The 19,783-nt window shown below is 47.0% G+C and overlaps 1 protein-coding gene and 1 long non-coding RNA gene across 3 annotated transcripts in view; one reads left to right on the forward strand and one right to left on the reverse strand.

The window, feature by feature from the left end:
* Nucleotides 1–1,729: 1,729 nt before the first annotated feature.
* On the reverse strand, nucleotides 1,730–8,402 carry LOC118973723 (uncharacterized). Its single transcript, XR_005063241.2, has 3 exons — nucleotides 7,915–8,402; nucleotides 5,648–5,710; nucleotides 1,730–2,387 (listed from the first exon to the last, which is right to left on the reverse strand). It is a non-coding gene; the product is annotated as an uncharacterized lncRNA (long non-coding RNA).
* Nucleotides 8,403–10,098: 1,696 nt separating this feature from the next.
* LOC108404941 (cadherin-1) overlaps nucleotides 10,099–19,783 on the forward strand; it is a 67,713-nt gene continuing 58,028 nt past the window's right edge. For both annotated transcript variants that reach the window (XM_073226661.1, XM_037025356.2), the window contains exons 1-2: nucleotides 10,099–10,271; nucleotides 11,098–11,212. In XM_073226661.1, the coding sequence (XP_073082762.1) occupies nucleotides 10,224–10,271; nucleotides 11,098–11,212 (163 nt within the window). In that variant the 5' untranslated portion in view covers nucleotides 10,099–10,223. The remainder of the gene's footprint in view (nucleotides 10,272–11,097; nucleotides 11,213–19,783) is intronic.

Raw genomic sequence — 19,783 nt, forward strand, 5'->3', positions numbered from 1 at the left:
AATTCCATTTCAGTGTGTGTGTGTCCCAGCACAGTGTAAAATGTATTTCTTTTTGGTGGTCCTGATTGGAAAAGTTTGCGCAACACTGATCTCATCTATTTTAGAAAGGCCAAGAATGAAGCTCAGAGAGGTGAAGCCAACCACCTAAGGTCACACAGCCAGCCTAGAGTCCACTAGTCCAGGCTCCCATGGCAGCAGCCATTCATTCATTCATTCATTCAAAAGATATTACCCTTGGCCTACTGTGTTTCAGGCCCCATGCTAGGCATAGGAATATAGCAACAAGACAGACGGGGCTCTTTTCTTCAAGGGCCTTCATCCTGAGAGGGATGAAAAGCAGCTGATCTGATGCACAATAGCCCCCCTTTATGTATATTGCTTCTTCTGTGCCAGACACTGGTCTGAACATGTACCAGCTCACTTGATTCTTGGACAACCCTAAATGGGAGGTTCTACTATTAACCTCATCAAACCTATTTAATAGATAGGGAAATTGAGGCTCAATGTCCATAACTTGCACCTAGCTAGTTAAGTAGCAGAGCTGGGGTTTGAGCTCAAGCAGCCTGCCTCCAGGGTCTGTATTCTTAAGCACTGCCCAATTCTGCCTGGTGGGTGGCTTTGCAGTATAAACCAGAACCCAGCAACAGGTCTTCCCAGAAATGGGGTAGGGGAAAGAGAGGCTTCCAAGTGGGGAGAATTTATTGCAAAGTTGGCCCTAGCATCCATGTACAATCCAGCTATTTTGGGCACTCCGCTTTTTCAAATTTTATTTTAATACATTTTTAGATTTTTAGGTCACACTGTGACCAAGATCTGTCTGCTTAGAGGAACGTCTGCAAGGAAACCAAGGGGGGCACCTTCACCAGCAGAGCACTTGCCATATGCTGGGTGTCCCATGAGTGTTTACTGAGGGGATGAGTGGGTGGGTAAATGAGTGAATGAATCTGGCCTGAAAGGTTGGAGAGTCACTCTGGAAAATTATGAGCCCCCATCCTCAGTCTGGACTCTAGGGTTTTCTAGGGACTCAAGTGGAAACCTTGCTCTTTGCCCAGGTTTTATTGCTCTGCAGGTCTCCACCCCTGCAGGAGGCTTCTTTCATCTGCCACAGTCTGGTTCCGGTCTGGTCAGCTCAAAAACTTGGGTTCTTGCTGAGAACTGCTGAGCCTTGGGAAGACCAAGACATCCCTTTCACAAAACCATGAGTAGGTACGTACACACGCGCGCACACGCACACACATGGACAGTCAACGGTGCTCACTGTGGTAAGGTGACTAACTCATCCCAGACTTACCCAGGACTTTCCTCAGTTCAGCACTGAATGTCCTGTGCTCCAGGAACCCTCTCTGTCCCTGGCAAATGGAGATAACTGGTCACCGTAGCCCTGGGTTGGTTGGGCCATTCTTCATGGATGGTGGAGACCTTCAGGATAGACTTTGGTGTTGCCTGTGCTGAGCACAGAGCCTGGCACCTGGTGGGTTCGCCATGGCTCTGCCTCTCACTAGCCGTGGAGAATCACCTCACCTCTCTGTTTCCTCAAGAGAGGATAGGATGGTATCTTCCTCATAGAGGTCCATGGGTTAATAAAATTAAAAGTGCCTGGAACTAGCACCTGGAACACAGTGAGTGTTATTGTTATTGTTGTTATTAAAATTATGTATGCATGGAAGAAAGTTTTCTAGGTTTTTCCATTTGTGAAACAAAAATAGTAGGTGTTACAGGGCTACAGGAGTCACCCCTCTATGAAGCCTGCTTTCAGCAAGATTCCCCTTACCACTTAAAAACAAACGGCTTGCTGATAAAATTCATATACCATACAATTAGCCCATTTATTTATTATTGAAAAAGAGTTGATATATGATATTACATTGGTTTCACGTATACAACACAGCAGTTTAACAGTTGCACACATTATTAATATCCTCACCCCAACTAGTGCAGTTACTGTCTGTCGACATAGAAAGATAGTATAGAACCATTGGTTATTTAAAGCATTCAGTTTGCCGGTTTTTAGTATATCACAAGGTTGTGCAACTGTCACACAATCTAAGTTTAGAATTCATCCCCCTCTAAAGGAAGTCCCATGCCCATGAGCATTAACTCCCAATTTCCCTCCTCCCCCCCAGTCATGGCCAGCCCCAGGCGACCACTGATCTATTTTTTGTCTCTGTGGGTATGCCTATTCTGGAAATTTCAAACAAATGGAATGATATAATGTGTGGCTTTTGTGTTTAGCTTCTTTCACTTAGCATTATGTTTTCAAGTTTCGTCCCTGTCACAGTGTGCATCAGAACTTCAGTCCTTTTCAGTCTCAGCTCTCCAGCCCCCTCCTTTAATCCATTTTCGATACATCCAAAAGGGGTTAAATGCTCACCAGAGTCAGAACCAGTCTGCATTGGTGGAGGAAGAGAGAAATGATTTTTTATTTTTGCTGTATCGTTTCTTTTATCTTACTCATTATGTTTTAAATTTTCTTTTTTCCCTTAATTGCTTTTTTCTTTATCTTTTAAAGGGATAATATTAGACATAAAAAGAGAATAAATACATCCCATATATAGGATAAAGCATAATAATATAATGAATAATTGTGGACTCACCACTTCCCCTCAAATTTCTGTCCCCAGAGAAATATCTGTTTGGACATGAGGTTTAGTGACCTTATCAAGCTTCCTAGCTTCCCTCTTAAGCAATTCCCAATTTTTAAGATATATATTATTCATAATATGTACATTTTATTTTGGGACTATACTTAAGTCTTTTGTCTTTTGTCTGGAGGTTGAGTCTAAAAATTGAAAAGCAATAAACAGCATCACGTTTCTATAAACATCACTCACTTGAGAGTTCCTAGTCCCTAAAAGAAGGAAATGTAAACCTAGCCAGTGACACAACTGCCAGTCTCAGGAAGCTTAAAGTCAGTTTTTAGAGGCAGAAGAAAACTGAAGGATCATTTTAAGAAACTAAAATAAGTCATTTTACAGACAGGGAACAGATGTTGGGAAGGAAAGAGATTTTGCTTCAAACGTCCCAAGATCAGTTTCCTGGACTGTGTTCTAGACAGCTCCTGAAATTTGATACAGAAATAAACTGTGTGAGCCCCAAAGTTCCTTTTTTAAGGGAAATGAAACTCTGAGTTCTTCACATTAAGAATTCAAGGGTATAAACTAAGAAAATAAAATAGTATTTTAATTACAAAAAATAAAATTCCTTCGTCTTCAAGTATCTTGGACTTAGGGCTAGGCTGAATCTGGCAGGGAGTAATTTCATTGGCTACTGAGCCGGGAGGGTTGGACTTCAGACCTGGAGGGTAAGCAGGAGGGCTTTACCTCTCCATTCCCCGTGGACGGGTCTTCACTCTGAGAGGAGGCTCTGTTGGGCCTGGACAGCTATTCTGCAGCTCCTTATCTGTCCTTGAGACACCAGGCACAAAGGTATCTGTACAAGGAGAGGGCACCCAGCCGGCCGTGTGACTCCATGGCAACAGCCTCCCCACTGCTCAGCAGGCGTAGGAGAGGGCGAGAGGTAGGCTGGAAGGCGTCTGTTGCCTATGGACTCTGCTCAGGGAAAACCCAGGCCCCTGAGCATCATACAATGTGAAAATAATGGGTTTATGTTTATTTAGCACTTCCTGTCTGCCACATTTGGGTTATTCCACCTCATTCTCTCAACCACCCAATGAAGTAGGTGCTGTTATTACCCCCATTTGTATAGTTGAGGAAATTGGGGACCAGAAAGGGCTTAAGCGATTCGTTCAAAGGTCTACCACTAGCTGGTGGAAGAGCAGGATCAGCCCCAGGTGGTGAGGTGTCAACACCCTTGCTGGGAACCATTTCCCATACTGGTCTTGGAGCTGGAGCACCAGCCTCAAACCTACTTCTGCCATGACCTGGCTGTTCGTCTCTCTGAGCCTCAGTATTCTCCTCCTGAAAATGGGGAGAACACCTTCTGCTTTGTAGGCAGGTTGGAGGCTGGAATGGCCTAACTCAAGGCCTGCCCCTCTGGTTCCAGCTCTCATCATTACTCCCACCCCAGCCCTCGATGCGCTGGAAGCCCCAGCCTGGTAGAAAACAACCAGCAGCTCCGGCTCTTACCACCAGAAAAAGCAAGACTTTCCTATCAGTTCAAATGGCACCTGGAAATAAAAGCCTGTCCTGACCTTAGTAGAACAGTATGGGCATTAAGAAGCTTTTAAGGCCAGTGAGTGGACTTGGGTTCAAATTACAATTCTGTCTCTTTTACTGGGTAGCCTTGGGCAAGTCTCTTTACCTCTCTGAGCCTCTGCTATAAAAATCTGGAAAATAGATGTGGTGATAGCACCCAGAGGGCTGTTTGAGGACTGATGAGAGAAGACATGTAAAGTATGATAAGTATGCAATAAATGGTCGCTATCATTTTTATCACACAGTATATTGTAATTACTGGCATTTAGCACAATGCCTGGCTCATGGTTAGCATTCAATAAATACTTAATAAGTAAATGGATGAATGTTTACCTGTCTGTATCCCTCACTACCTTAATGAGCTTCTTAAGGTAAGGGGCCATATTTTGCTTCTGTGTCCTCAGTGTTGAGTAGAGTAACCAGCACATGGGGGTGTTTAATAAATGTTTATTGTTTGCCCTAGTGAGATAATGGATCAAGACAGCCATCACCCACAGTGCTTAAACCACAAGGTGAAAGGCTGATGGAAAATTGGATAATGGAGGAATCAGGTGACACCAACTGAATCTTATTATTCTAATAGCATCCACTAGACAATTTCTTGCTTCCTGATATGATGCTATGGGAAGTATTCAGTGCCACATACCAAATATTTTTTGCCCCCCAAATTGAATCTGAATCAAGTCCAGCCTCTAAATCTGAGTACCACCAGTTTACATGGCATATGGGATAGAGGGACATGTTAAGTGACACCATGAGAATGTATTCAACCAATTACAAAATACAGGATATTCAACAGCACAAATGACCTTAGTGTCTTAAAACAAAACAAAACTCTGTAAGTCTGGAATTATGTCAAAATAGAAACAAAGTATTCATTATCTTGATTGTGCTAATGGTTTCACGGTATATGCATGTACCACAACTCATCAAATTGTATACTTTAAATATGTGCAGTCAATTATGCCTCAAAAAACTGAACAAAAAGGAATGGGGGACTATTACATATATAAAGAGACATAAGGGACATAATAGCCCAAGGTAAAGTGTGGCTCTTGCTTGTAGCTTGATTCATATAAAACATTGTAAAAAAGACGTTTCTTTCAAATGTGGCCTAGTCATCGATGATACTAAGGAACTGTAAATTTTATTAGGCATTATTACTTAATGGGATGATGGTCGTGTTTTAAAAATGTCTCTCTCAGAGATACAGACTGAAATACAGGGGAAGTGATATTCTCTGGGATTTGTTTAAAAATATTCTGAAAAAATACAAATAAATGTGCAGGGGTATGCGCCTATTAGAATGCCAAAAATCTAACACACTGACACCACCAAATGCTTGTCAGGATATGAAGCAACAGGAACTCTCATTCATTGCTGGTGGGAATACACAATGGTACAGTCACTTTGGCAATTTCTTAACAAAACTAAACATGCTCTTATCATAGAATCATGCAACTATGCTCCTTGATATTTACCCAAAGGAGTACCTTATGAGTCCATCTGTTGTGGACGAGAATTTTCCTCTTCCCTTCAAGGTTCTTCTAACTAGTCTAGGAGTAACATTGACATGAGACAGTTTAACAGAGGAAAAAAACAAAGTTTAATTACATTCATACAGAGGCCCAGTAATAAAACTGAGACCCCAAAATGCAGACCAAGGCATGCAGCTTTTATGCATTTTAGACAAAGAAACATAAATCTGTGAGGAATTGACAGGAGAAAGAAAACTTATGTTTGGGATCTTCAGTTAGTCAGAAATTCTAAACAGTGTTTGGGCTGGGGCAGTAAATTAGTAAAAGTAACAAGGTTTGTTTATATAGCCTTCTTAGCCCTGAATTTCCTGTCTCTGATGATGAGGATGTCTCTTTGCTTCCCAGTACAGGGAGGGTGCTTTTCACAGGAGAGATTTATTTCCTGCTTTCAGGGGAACAAAAGAGGGTCAGAGGGTCCTTCTTGATGGGCTGCATTTTAAGTAACTTTAATTCTACATAATCAGTATGCTTAAGTGCCATATTTTGGGGTAGCCTGCCCTGGGCACCTGCACAACTCTATGACATTCTGAAAAAGGCAAAACTATGGTGATGGTAAAAGGATCAGTAGTTGACATGAGTTAGCGAGGAGAGAGGAATGAATGGGCAGGTGGAGCATAGAGGATTTCTCAGAGCATTGGAATGATTCTGTATGGTACTGTAATGGTGGATACATGTCATTACATATTTGTCCAAAGCTATAATACAGATACCGCCAAGAGTGAACCATAATGTAAAACTATGGACTTTGGGTGATAATGACTTGTCATTGTAGGTTCTTCAGTTGTCACAAATGTACCACTCTGATACAGAATGTTGATAGTGGGGAAGGCTGTGCATGTGATGGATAGGGGGTATTTGGGAAATCTCTGTATCTTTCCCTTGAATTTGCTATGAACCTAAAACTGCTCTAAAAAAAAGTCTTATTTTTTTTTAATTGCAGGGGGTGGCAAGATCAAACAAGTTTATAAATTAAAAAATTGTAACAGTTGCAAAAAACAAAGGATGGAGTTAGATGATAGATACATGATGTCTCATTATACTTTACATGTATGCATTATGCCATTTTCTTACTTGGTGTTTGAAATAAAAATGCATCTTTGCCAGTGCCAGTGGCTGAGCTGCAAAGGGCGGCACCCCTATCAGTTACCACACGGAGGCTGAGGCTGGATATCTAGTTCCCTCCCCTGCATGCTGGCAAGCAGCCCAGCCCAGAAGGGGGTTCAGCAGCCCCCAGGAGTAGCTAGTATGGAGCCTCCTCTCCCCACACTGGTGGGAACCTGACTGGCAGTCATTCCTAGCAATTCCAATTTCCCAGGGAGTCTTCTTCAGTCTGCTGGGGGTTGGGCTCCCCTCTGCAGAGGCTGGGGGAGGGGTGTCCCTCCCAGTCAGTACCATTATTCAACCCTTTGCCAAGAGAAGAAAGGAACAGGACCGCCTGGGGGATTAATCATTAGCCTGCAGGCTGCCAGTGGCCAGGACACCCAGGAAAGGAAAGTCCGTCAGAGACCCACCCTGCAATAAGGAAACGTGGCGTTTGTCATCCCAATTATGGATGCCTGGCTAGCACCAACTGTAGGGTGTCATCCACCTGGAGTAGTACTGGCAAGGCCTCTCAACATTTCTTTTCTGCCTGAAATCCTACCATTCACATTGGACGGCTCTGAGAAAGATCTGACTCCCAAGACTGATTTTTCTTGCCCTGGTTGAGAGGCTAATGAAATCAGTGGACCTTACCACCTGCACTGACAGGTTTGCATGCAATCTCAGGGGGTCATGGAGCCCCCCAAGAAGTCCATCCATGGGCACCAGGTGAAGAACCCTGGCAGTTTTACTAGCTCTAAAGTTTCATTCCTTTGAAATAAGCAGTCCTCAGAGCCCTCTTTAAAATGCAAACAACCCTGGGAGAGTTGAAATGACCGAACAGCCTGTGTGAGTTTTTCTAAGAGGCCAGAGATAGCTTAAGAAACGTTCATGGCAGGGTGGGGAGAGGAAAGCCTGGGGCAGGGGGCTCCTTGGGTATTCGCAGTTTTCCCTAGAACTGGGAAGGGAATGTTATTGAGCCAAGAGTGTTAATTTCTAACTTTATGGAGCCCTTACAGGAACCTTGTGAGCTGCGTGCTGTCATCTTCCCATTTTATGGATGAAGAAACTGAGACTGGAAGCGATCAAGTGATATGCTGCCTGGCTAGAGGCAGAGGGGGGAATTTGAACCCTCCACGAACCTGAGATCAAACGCCATAACTGTCACATCTCGTCAGCGCAAAGGCTCACCTTCACCTGCTCGTCTGATCCTCACAACGAGGCATCCTTTTTTGATGGAAGAGGAAAACTGAGGCAATTTACTGAGCACCACAGTCACACAATGCCCCCGTCCACAGGGAACCCGTCTGTCCCCTCCTTGCCCTGGACACCTGAGAGGGGCAGCCCTTCACGCCCGCTCCCTGGAGCTTGCTGAAGGACTTGCCTGCAGGTCCACAGACAGCATCATGCCAGACCTGTCATCACTGCCCCTAATTGTCTTCTAAAATCCTTTTTATTGAATTACCAGAGAGCAATGGAAGAGTCGATGGGAGTTGCCGTGGAGTTACAAGGCCAGGGCTTGCTGGGTGGAGGAAAGCAAAACTCTAAAGGCTCCCTGGGCTGAGTGATGGCATAAAATATGTATTTTTACGTAACTGGGAGAAAAAAAAATAAACGGACAAGGATGCCCCATGGGGGAAACGCCGCTTTCTGTATTTCCATTATCTTGTTTAATGCACAGGCCAGCAGAAGCCCCAGTGGGAAAGGAAATACTGGAGCCTTTTGCCTCTAAGCCTCCTGGAGTGAATAAAGATGCAGAGAGAGCCAAGAAGCAGAAATCCAAGTAGCCTGGGCGTGTGCTCAGAAACCCACTAAACTGGGGACAGGTGGGAACACCCACTAGAGGTGAAGGGACAGGTTGGGGGTGGGTGCCAGGGCTGGCTGGAAACAGTGTCTTGGTTGGAGACAATGCCTGTCTCTTGGGGTCGAGAAAATAGCCTCAATGAGCTCAGATTTACCCTTAGCTCTGGGTGAAATATTCTAAATATGGCCTTCCCCCGTGAAGAAGGGGGAGAGGGAGTGGCCCTTTCCAAAGAACAACCTCCACACCAAGCATTTACTGAGCAGTCTCAAGTAAGTGCCAAGTACTCTATTTAGTGATGTTCTTGAATTGGCTTCTATCAACCCATTTATGCAGATGAGAATACCGACTTGCCCAAGGTCACACAGCCAGTGAGTGGCTGATTCCACCCACTGTTTTGTAGGTCTGACCATGCTTGGAGGGTAAAGGGAAAGATGGTGTCCTTGTCAGGGTAGCCAAACCATGCAGATGCTGCTGTGCCCTGGCAGTCATTCAGGGAAGCTGTCTGACCTAATATTTGCATGTCTATTCTTTTTTTGATCAAAAATTATTTTACTGCAGGCAGAATTCTCTAGAAGAGGCAGTGGTGGCTATGATGTGGTGTTAAGAGCCCCAGTCTGGGGATCAGGAAATCTTAAGTTCTAGTGTTGGCCTTGATATTGACTTTCTATGAAACATTGAAAGAGCTATTTGTAAATAACTATGGATTCAGTTTGGGTGCTCTCTAAAGGGTCTCTTCCAGGTCAACATTAAAGGACAAATTGAAAACTGCAATTGAAATCTGGGGCCACATGAGGTGAAGCTAATAATAGAAAGGTCTCTGAAGTCAGAAGGGGGTGGGTTCCAGTCCTAGGCCACTTCCCACAGGCCTCAAATTTTGTATGTCTCGGTTGCCTGTCTAGCAAATGGGACTAGTAACACAGCTCTTGGGTTGTTTAGAGATTAGCATAAGTGGGAGGGTAATTGTCAAATGCTTAGTACAGAGCCTGGCATAGTAACTTTCAATGCCAACATCTATTGTTAACAATTATTATCCCTCACATATGTATAGAGCTTTTATAGCGCAGGAAACATCAATCTCACTGTGTGGTAACCATGACAACATAGGGTGGCGTTTGTGATTATGAATCCCATTTGGAAGGTGGAAAATTGAGGCTTGGAAAGGTGGGCCCCGCCCAGTGAATTGATTTGCACACTCACGAACTGAAGGAGACCTGCATTTAAAAAGACAGAACTAGGCAAAAGGTAAAGTCCTTTCTGACCCAGGTGTCAGTGAGTCACCGCGAAGCTGGGATTAGAACCTGGCAGGAATTGGAATCACGGAGGCCCTCTACCCTACCCTGCCCCTGCCCACTGGGGCCGAGCGGTAGCGCTAGGTAGACTGAAGGGATAGGGGCGGGACGTCCGCCCCGCCCGCGAAGGGGGCGGAGGGAGGAAGAGCCGCACCGCTCATTGGCTGCAGCCAGCAGGTGCATCGTCCGCCAATCAGCGGTGCCGGGGGCGGTGCCTTCGAGGCTCACCTGGCGGCCGCAGCGCAGTCCAGTTCAGTGGCGTCCGCAGGCGCCGAGCACCTGCGAGTTCGCGGAAGTCCTGCCAGAAGCTAGCCCTGCCCAGCGCCGGCTGCCCGGACCAGACCCCCGCCCGCCCGCCATGGGCCCTCCGTTTCGAGGCCTCTCCGCGCTCCTCCTGTTGCTGCAGGTACGTCGGGTCTCAGACTGCGGGGGACGCCTTCCGGCCCCACCATCCGCGCCTCGGCCCCGTGTCCCTTCCTCTTTCCTGTCGCCTCCTCTTCTTTCAAGAAAGTTTGGGTCCAGAGGGCCCGAACGGCCTGGAAGGAGCGCCGCGCTCGGGGCTCCACGGACATGAGGGTGGGAGCACGCGAGGAGCGAGCACGGCGTCGCCCTCTCCCTCCCGCAAGTCCTCGAGGTGGGGGCGCCTGCAGCCCTGGGACTCCGGGTTGGCCGCGGTCGGGCCAGGGGCGCGCAGTAGGCAGCCAGGGTGGGGGTCGGGATATGGAAAGGGGGAGCCCGGTGCAAGTTTAGGGGGAGCCAGGAGTAGTGGGGACGATCCCTGAGCGGAGGAAGGGGGAACCAGTAGAAGTAAAGGCACCTGCCGGGTAAGGGTAAGAGTAGTAAGTGGGTGTGGGGGCGCCCCCAGAATAAAATGGGGGCAAAAGGTATTGTAGAAACTCGGTTTGAGAAATTAGGATGGGAGCGTTCCCACTGTAAGGAAAGTGGAGCTGGGAAAGGTAAAGATGTCTCCAGTGAAACTGGGATAGAGACAGGAAAGAAAGGGTGCCGGGCCGGGCCCGGAGGAGGTGACCTCTGCCGGGAGTTCCCGGGGGCTTGGCGGCCGCAGGTTTGGGAATGAGATCGGCGTGGCTGCCTGCCCCGGGGGGTGGGAGTGGGGCCCTCCCACAGTCCCGACGCCGGGAGCGAGGGAGCGGCTGCGCTGCTGTTTTCGGTGCGGGCAGGACGGATGCCCCCCCAAGTCACGCCAGTTTCATACCTTCCTTCTACTCCAGGTCTCGTCGCGCCTCTGCCAGGAGCCGGATCCTTGCAGTTCCGGCTTTGGCTCGGAGACATACACGTTCACCGTGCCCCGGCGACACTTGGAGAGGGGCCGAGTCCTGGGCAGAGGTGAGGGCGCTCCGGTGTCCCTGAGCCGGGTCGGGTGGGAGTGCAGAGGGTCCGAGAAAGCGCGTTCCCACGCCCTTGGGCTAAGCTGGGCAAGTCCTTCTTCCGTGGCTCAAGTTAACACTCCTTTGGAATTTACACAGATGTAGGGACCTCAACTTTAATTGAGCTCTGTGGTTGAGGGGGTTGTCCCTGGTATGGTTAATTATGTTAGAAGGGACCGATCTGGCACTTATTAAAGGCTTTCAGGGTGTCTTATTGATCTGACCGTTTAGAGACAGTCTGTCATTTCAGACTGCAAAAACCTGATTGTGTGGGAAGAGGGTAGGGGCGGGCAGTAATTCCCCTTTTACAGATGAGCAAAGGGAGGCTCAGAGGGTGGAGTCCACTTGCCCAGGGTCAGCAGAGGAGGAATTCGAGCTAGGATCTCACTCTCACGCCCCATTCTACACCATCTCTGGGATGCCTGAGGAGCCCTCTCTTGGTTACTCAGGCTGTGGCTTTTGCTCATACAGATGAAAACATTTTGATACAGGTACTATTCCCCCAAGGAATAATGTTTTTTAAAAAAAGCCTGGTAGCTCTGAGTCAGGGAATGAAAATGCACACAATGTACTCCAGAGCCTTATCACTGTGATAATCAGGATTCTAGACTTTGCTTTGTTTCGGTCCACCATTGCGAAGGAGTGAGAGCGGGGGAAGCTTGGTTTCTCTCTGGTTTCACTGCTTCCCGGGTGCTTTTTCCTTCCAAACGAGGTTCTCTTCCCTCTTGATTTTAGTTGATGTGGTGAGAATCATGACAATAAAAGAAACATTTTTTAAAACAAGAAATCACCCACAGTTCCCCTGAGGACATTCACTGTGTATTCCTCCAGTCTTTGGCTATGTGAAAAATCTGTATCAATCACACTCTCCAGTCTGAAAATTTTTTGAACTTTGGAAGTTATTTCAACAGGGGGGCAGCATGTTTTTTTTTTAACAGAGAAACTGTAGCTTGATTGATTAAACATATTTGCTTTTCTGGGGCCCATCTGTGTTATGTGAAACTTTCGTTTGGGTCAGAAAGGAAGTGGTGTTTGCAGTGGTTCCGCCATGACTTGGTCAGTCTCTGCTCTGTCCAGTGCTGGGAACCTGGGACCTCATTGAAAGATACAGAGACACTCCAGCCCTGCCCTCAGGATTTCATGTTCCAGCAGGTTGCTGAGAATGTCCCAGGACGCACTCAGAGGGCACTGTGAGACATGGGCAGTTAGGTGCCAAAGAGTGTATGTGGTCTGGGATGTTTTGATGGGTATCAGTGTTAAGTGAGGACTGGCTTCTGGGAGATGGTGAAGTTGGCCCCACCTTGAAGAGTGGGGCAGGGGTGAGAAGCAGGAGTGTGTGAGCATATGTGTATGAGGCGTTCCAACAAGTGCTGGTCACTTGGTTTACTGCATCAAGACGTTTGGTAGTGCCAGGGTGGGTCAGTCTGGTTTTTAATTCCCTGGCCCAAGCTGTTGTATCTGACCAATAATACCGATTAGTAATGATATGAATATCATTATTAATAGCAGCACCTGTTTGCTTTTGAACCAGACTCTGGGGCAAGCGTTTCACATATTTTACCTCATTTAATCTTCCAAGGACTTTATGAGGGTGGGCACTGTTGTAAATGCTATTTTGCAGATGAGGAAACTGAAGCATAAAGCAGTTTGGTGATCTGCTTAGGGATCCACAGCTGGTCTTTCTCCTGTTCTCTCAACAGCCAAGGGAAGAATGTGTTTGGGGAATTAGTGTCCATTGTGAAGTAGATGTCCTTCTCCTTCTGTGCCCAGGAGAGCAGAGGTGTTGATATGGGCAGGACCCTGAGAGGGGAGAGGTGGTGATGGAGATGGGTCCGATCAGGTGGGAGGCAGATGGAGCCTGTGGCTGGTGGTCTTGAGGGAGAGATGGCCTCCACAAGCTGCTTGTGGCTGGTTCCAGTTTCTTTTATGTCTGTAGACCCACTGCCACTCAGCAGATTTTCAGACAATTCACTTTTTTTGCCTTTTTGTTCCATGGGGGTCTCCTACCAATGCAGTGTGTGGCATCTCTGTAGGACAGTAGTGCCCGCTGGTAAAATCACACCTGTGACTTCAGGGAGCTGGCTTTGTGATTTAAAAAGACAGCCAGGATTTAGGGAGGTGTCCCCACTCTCTGCACAGTCCAGGAAAATAAAGGGATGCGACATCAGGTTTAAATGTTGGTGCCATGGAGAATTTGCTGTTTGAGATTTTGAAAACAAGGAATTTGTCGTGTTTGTCCACTGGTGGCCGTAGAGTGTCACAAATAGGGTTTGAACAAACAAAAACTGTAAACTGATTATTTAGAGGTTCTGATTATTTTCCTTTTTCTCAGCACAAACTGGTTTGAGAAACCCAGGCTCTTAGACAGTTAGGACTCAGCTTCAAGTTGATTGGGGGTTGGGGGGAAAATCAGGCAGGCTTTTAAACGCGTGATTTCCTTGCTTTGCTTCCTCCACCACCTGGCCATTGGTAAACATGGCTTATGTTTGGTGTTTGAGCTCTGGCTTGCTTGATGGATTGGACCTGGCTCCCAGGAACCCACTTGTGTGGATTAAATACACCCATTTCCCCTTCTTTCTAAGAGATGTGCTGAAAGGTGGCAGAAACACTATGCAGGGCCCCTCATTAAACTGGGCTTAAAAAAAAAAACACACAAATACGGAAACTTGCTTTGGGCTCAACCTACATCATCAGGTCCCCACTCCCCCACCCCTCAAGCTCCGGGATTACTCACATCTGTGACAAGGGTTGATGCAGAGCTCACTGGGAAGGAGAGGGATGGGTCATCCTGCTGCCCTTACCTTTGTGGCTCAGGAGAAGCAGATGTGGAAAGCCCTGGGCCCTGCAAGCCCTTTAAGGAAGGCTGCCTGCCACACCTTCCCCGTGGGGCCCCCTAGACCTACCCTTCCTCCCTGCCCAGTGGTTATGGAAAGCCCTGGTTGCTCTCCCAGTGGTTTTATTGGGTAAGCCTTTTCTTCCGAAATGCTCACCTGGGTGTCTGTTACACATTCCCTTCCAAGCATAGCCCCAGATAAGCCAGACACTGGAATAATCAGCTCTGCATCTCCCAGAAGCTGCCAAACCCTAAAATCCCCGAGAGGCACCTGTCACACCCCAGACTTTTCTGGATTCCCACTCTGCCTCGGTGTCCATCTGCTTTCAGGGCTTTAGGCTTTCAAGGGGGAATGAAATCTGTATGGTTCGTCAGGGTAGTTCTGGGAGTAAGTCTGAGAGATCTGGGTTTGAATTTCAACTACTAGTTATGTGACCTTGGATAAATCACTTAGATGAGCCCCAGTTTCCACACCTGTAAAATGGGGGCGAGGTCAGTAATACTCATAGGTTTCTTGTGAGAACAAAATAAGCACATTCATTTATTTGTCTAGTCAACAAATATGAGGGCCTGTTGAGTGCTAGCCCTGGGCTGGTAGACCCTGGGGTTAACAGTCATGAGTAAAGCAGACATGGGCTGAACAAGAGCAAGTGAGAGGGATGATGTAAAGAAACACATTTATTCAATGGTGGTTCTTATTTCTTAGGGACAGAGTAAAGTAGACACTCAAATATTATTTTGAATGAATGAATGAATGAATGACATTTACAACTTTGGCTTATTTTTTTCCTCTCAAACTGTGGTTTTAGGCCATTTCTAGATGTTGATTGTAGATAGGCAGGAAGAGTTGGGTCTGTTGGAGCTTTGAGATGCTGTGAGGGCTGCCCGCCCAGTCATGGCTTCAGAATCTGGGCTACAGTGGTAGGGGTGTGCGTGTGTATGCTGGAGATAGGGTGTTCCAGTGTTTTACACTGAAAGCTGCTGGGGGAAGAGAGGGGAGACCTCAAACTCGAATCTGCAGATAGAAGGGCAGTTAGTCATTTTTAAATGTTTTCCACCTTTCATCAATTAAAAAGAAATCTATAGCGGCCTCTCTGTTTCTCTCCATCTGTCTCTCTTTTGCTAATTTAAGGTTCCCTTTTATATAGCGCAGCTTATGCTTGTTACTGTTGGAAGGGCGTTAGGTCCCCTCTCCCCCTGTACTCTTCCTCCTCCCTTTCCTTCCTCTTACTACCTTCAGCCCTCCACTGCCCCCAAGGCCCTGATGGTATCTTCCCAACTTTTAGAAGGTTCTCGAGTCAGACTGCCTAAATTGATATCCGGGTAATGCCCCTTGCAAGCTGAGGGATGTCCACCAAGGACTTTCCTCTCTAAGCCTTAGTTTCCCCATCCATAAAAATGGGCATAATAGCACCCACAGCCTAGGGGATGTGCAGGTACTCAGTGCTAAATACTAACCCCCCTGAAGTATTTGGTGCCTTCTGTTTGAGACCCTCCTGTGTGTTTTACCTTTGGCTCAGTGATTGCCCTGTGTTCCCTCTTAGCCCGCAAACTAGCCAAACCAGTTTTCTCACTCTCCCTGCTTCTGTGTTTTTAAAGCAAACACTGCTGTGCAAACAGTGACTAGCCCAAAGTGCCCTTCACTAGGAAAGGAAATTCTGTGGTGTTCTCCTGTGTGCCACTGTGCAGTGTGCTTGGGGTGGGCCCAAGTGGGTTTATCTATGGACGTTCTCATGACTGTTGTTTAGAATTGGGGTGGGAGGAGTGGGTCAAGAAGCACCTGGGGCGGAGAAACCAGGATGGCTTTGAAGCTTCTTGATGTCAGCCTCTGCTTGGTTTTTAAAGGTATTGCATATGCTTTGGATGCCTGTCTTTTTCCCCATTGCCCAAAATGCTCTGCCTCAGCCCTAGAACAGGATTCATTCACATGGCTGAGCAGCGAGTCACCTGGAGTACTTGAAAAATGCAGATTTGTCCTCCCATAAACACACTAAGCTAGTCTCTGAGGGTGGAAGCTCCCCCATGTGTCGCCTGCCACCAAATTCATTGCCCCGGGAAGTCCATCAGCTAGGTCACAAATGTTTGATGCGTAAATACCTGGTGCCAGCCAGGGTGTGGGTATCTGGTTGTCCCGCCTGAGGCCAAAGATCCAAGGGCACCTTTGGTCAGGGACGAACGAGGCTGGTCCTTCTGCCCTACCAGTGAAGGAGAGCTCTGTGGGAACAAATTCAGACTTAAAAAAAATATGGAAACTGCTTTGGGGTCATCCTGCATCATCAGGTTCCACTCCTCAAGCTGGGAATGGGTGCGTGTGTGGCACGGAAACCAGAGAAGCAGCCAGTGCACAAACCTCTCCCCACTGTGCACGCATGCTAGGGGTGCTGACTGACCCAGACCCAGCCTGCAGGGAGCATCCAGAAAATTTGAGAGACTCTCCAGTGGGACTTCCAAGAATGTCTCGGGGTGGGAAAACATTAGGAGGATGCAAGGAGCAGTCAGTTTTACCTGTGAGATCTTGATGAATGAGAGGGTGGCAGCCAGGCCAAGAAGGGGAAGGGGAAGGGCTCTCCAGGGAGAGGAAAGGGGTGCTTGAGGGTGCCCAGGGCCAGGAGTCAGGTTGGAGCTGTGCATTAAAAGCAGGGTAGCTTGCAGGAGAGAGCCCCAGGGAGGCCGACAGTAGGCTAGTTCGTCATGAATCTTAGTCTGCAGGTAATAGTGGTTTTCTATTCACCTGGGGAGCTTTTAAAAAAATACCCTGTCCAGAACTCTGCACTTAGAGACTAGATTAGTGAATTTGCAGGGTGCTAACTTTTGTTTCTGAAGTGCTCCAGGTGTTCATTTCTACTCTTTTAGTAGGCAAGTCATTAAAAACAAAAAAAAGTTTTTTTCTTAATATGTATGTCAGACTGGAATATTCCTTTCCAGCCCTCTGTCCACTCTTCACCCAGTTCTTCTCCAGACCCAGGTAACTAATTAGCTCCTTGCAGGTAACTGATTTTATTGGTCTCTTGTGTATCCGTTTCAGGGTTTCCTTATGGCAATACAAAAAATCTTTTTTCTTTATGCAAATGTAAATTTAATAGTTTTTTATACAAAGAGTAGCATATGGCGGCACTCTGCTGCCCCTTCCATTTTGCTTGGTAATATATTTGTGTCTCTCTCTAGAGAACTTGAACATTGTTTGACTGATGTTAGTTGCGCACAGTATGTATGCGCCATAGTCCGTTTAACCTGCCCCTGATAGACGTTGGGTTGTGCCCTATCTTTTAGGAAACAGTGCTGGAGGGAATAACCTGGTATACATGTCCTCTTGCATGTGTTCTCGTGTGTCCAGGAGATAAATTTCCACAGGCTGGCCTGCTGGATCAGGCTGCATGCACTGCACTCCACAAGGACTGTGTCAGTTTGTGCCCCTGCCAGCGTGTGGAGACAGCCTGTTGTCCACTGTGCCAGTGGATGTTTTAAGCAAGTGGTATTTGGGAGCCTGTCTCTGAAGACAAAACAGTTTTGATCTGGGGAATGACTTTAAGGTTTCCAAGAAATAATTCCAGCAGCTTCCAGAATGTTGCCTTGCACTCCTCCTGGAAATAGATAAGAAAGAGCAGCAAACTGAGGGAGGAAAGTGAGTTTTGGTTGGGGAAGTGGTGAGTTTGGACCTCTGAAGGACCCAGAGGTTTTTGAGAATGTGGGGTCGGGAGCCTGCAGGAACACTAGGCTCCACTTTAATTGTGAACTTGCACAGGACAGTGGTCTCCTTTCTTAATCGTGTGTCAGAAGATGCAGAGGTTTTTCCGGACCTCACAAACTGGAGCAAAAATAATAGAAGGGCTGTGCTGAGAGTATTTATTTGGATGCGGCCAGCAAATAAAACTGGAAATACCATTTCTACCTAATGTTAAGAGGGAGTCCAGCAAAGGGCCTCGCAGACTTGAGAGCTCCGTTAAGCCTCACCGTCACCCAAGGCAGGAACTGTCATTCTCCCCCACTCCGGAAGAGGAAACAGGGTCAGAGCGGGACACCTTGCCTGAGGGCACCCAGCCAGATGGTGGCCAAGCTGGGGGCTGTCATCCCTGCCCCACTTCTGCATCTCCAGTGGAACCCAAGTCCCCTTGTAAGGGAAGGGAATTCCCTGTGTCCCTTTGGAAAACATGTCTTTATGCTTTTTGCCTCTTGCTGATTTTCATTGTGATGCTGGAATTCAGCCTCTTTTGCTTTTGAAGGGGCTCTTTTGTCTTCTGCGTATGGGCAATTTTCAGCCTTTTTCCCTTTTGACTTTCACTTCCAAATAAATGCTAACTGCAGAGTGTTTCTTTTCCTTTCTGTCCGCCTTTTCAACTTTGTGGGTCCCTGAAAATGCAATGATACTGGCATTCAAGACCAGCGGTGCGTCGGAGGCCCTCTTAAACTCCTGTTCCATCTGGGACGTCCCCGGTGTGTGGGAGAGATCTGGGTGTGGCGCTCTCCCTGGAGAGGGAGAGCCTGCCGGGATCCCTGTGAGCTCTGGTGGGGCCTGCCTGGAGAGGTTCAACTTGTTCCCCATAAGTGAAATCATAAATGGTGGCCAGCACAGGACGCCGTGGGATAATTGGCCAGGGCCTAGATAATAATTAGCAGGCTTTGTAATTAGGAGAGCTTGTAACAAGCTGAAAGCCTTTCAGGTTTATGGTACCTGGGCAAATTGAAGGCCAAGAACACCTGTGTCCCTGGCTTGGCATTAATATGCACTGATGTACATCTGTTCCCAGAAGAGGTTTCCCAAAGGAAGTTTTAGCGTGTCTTTGCCTAGATTGTTGCAACAGCTTCCTTTCTGATCTCCCTGTTTCCCCCGCCCCTCCCCCAATACAAGTCTTCTCCCCACCCACAGCCAGAGTGACGGCTTTTAAAATTTAGGTTAATACAAATGGTGAATCATTGTGTTGCACATCCAAAACTAATATATCTCAATTATACCTCAGAAAAAATTAAGTTAGAAAACATTGCTCCTACTCAAAGTCTGCCAGTGGTTTCTTAATACACACAGAATAAAAAATGGGAGTCCTTTCTGTGACTGAAAGGCTTCCATTGCTTGTGTTGTTCTCCTTACCCCCACCTCTTGCCCCTGTCACTTCCTGACTACCTAAACACCAGACACACTTCGACCTCAGGGCCTTTGCACCGGCTACTACCTCTGTCTATAATACTTTTCCCTGATACCTGTACACCTCATTCATTTATGTCCTCAAGTCTTTGTTCAAATATCACCTTCTCAATGAAGACTTTTGTGAACCCTCTGTTTGAGATAGTAACCCCTGCTCCTGGTGCTCCCCTAGCTCCTCTGCTTTATTTTCCTCTGTAGCACTTTTCACCATCTAACATGCCCTGTATTTCACGTATTTCTCCTGTCCACTGCTCCCCTGCCAGTAGAATATAAGCTCCAGGAGGCCAGGGAATATTGTCTTGCTTATAGTTGATGGGCTGTATTGCATCTAGAACAGTGTCTGCACATAATAAGTAGTCCAAAATTATACATTGAGTGAATGAATGAGGTTTCAGAGGGTATATATATATATAGGTCTACACAAAGCTTTTGATTTTAAAAGCTGTTCCAGGATGCTTTTTGTTTTAAAGCAAAATGAAACTTTCTCAGTAGAAGCCATAGAAAGAACACAGGAAGTGGGAATAGTCTCAGGAATTGTGTCCCTGCTTGGCGCTCCCCAG

This window comes from Manis javanica, chromosome 17 (genome assembly GCF_040802235.1).
Source record: "Manis javanica isolate MJ-LG chromosome 17, MJ_LKY, whole genome shotgun sequence".
Taxonomy (NCBI): Eukaryota; Metazoa; Chordata; class Mammalia; order Pholidota; family Manidae; genus Manis; species Manis javanica.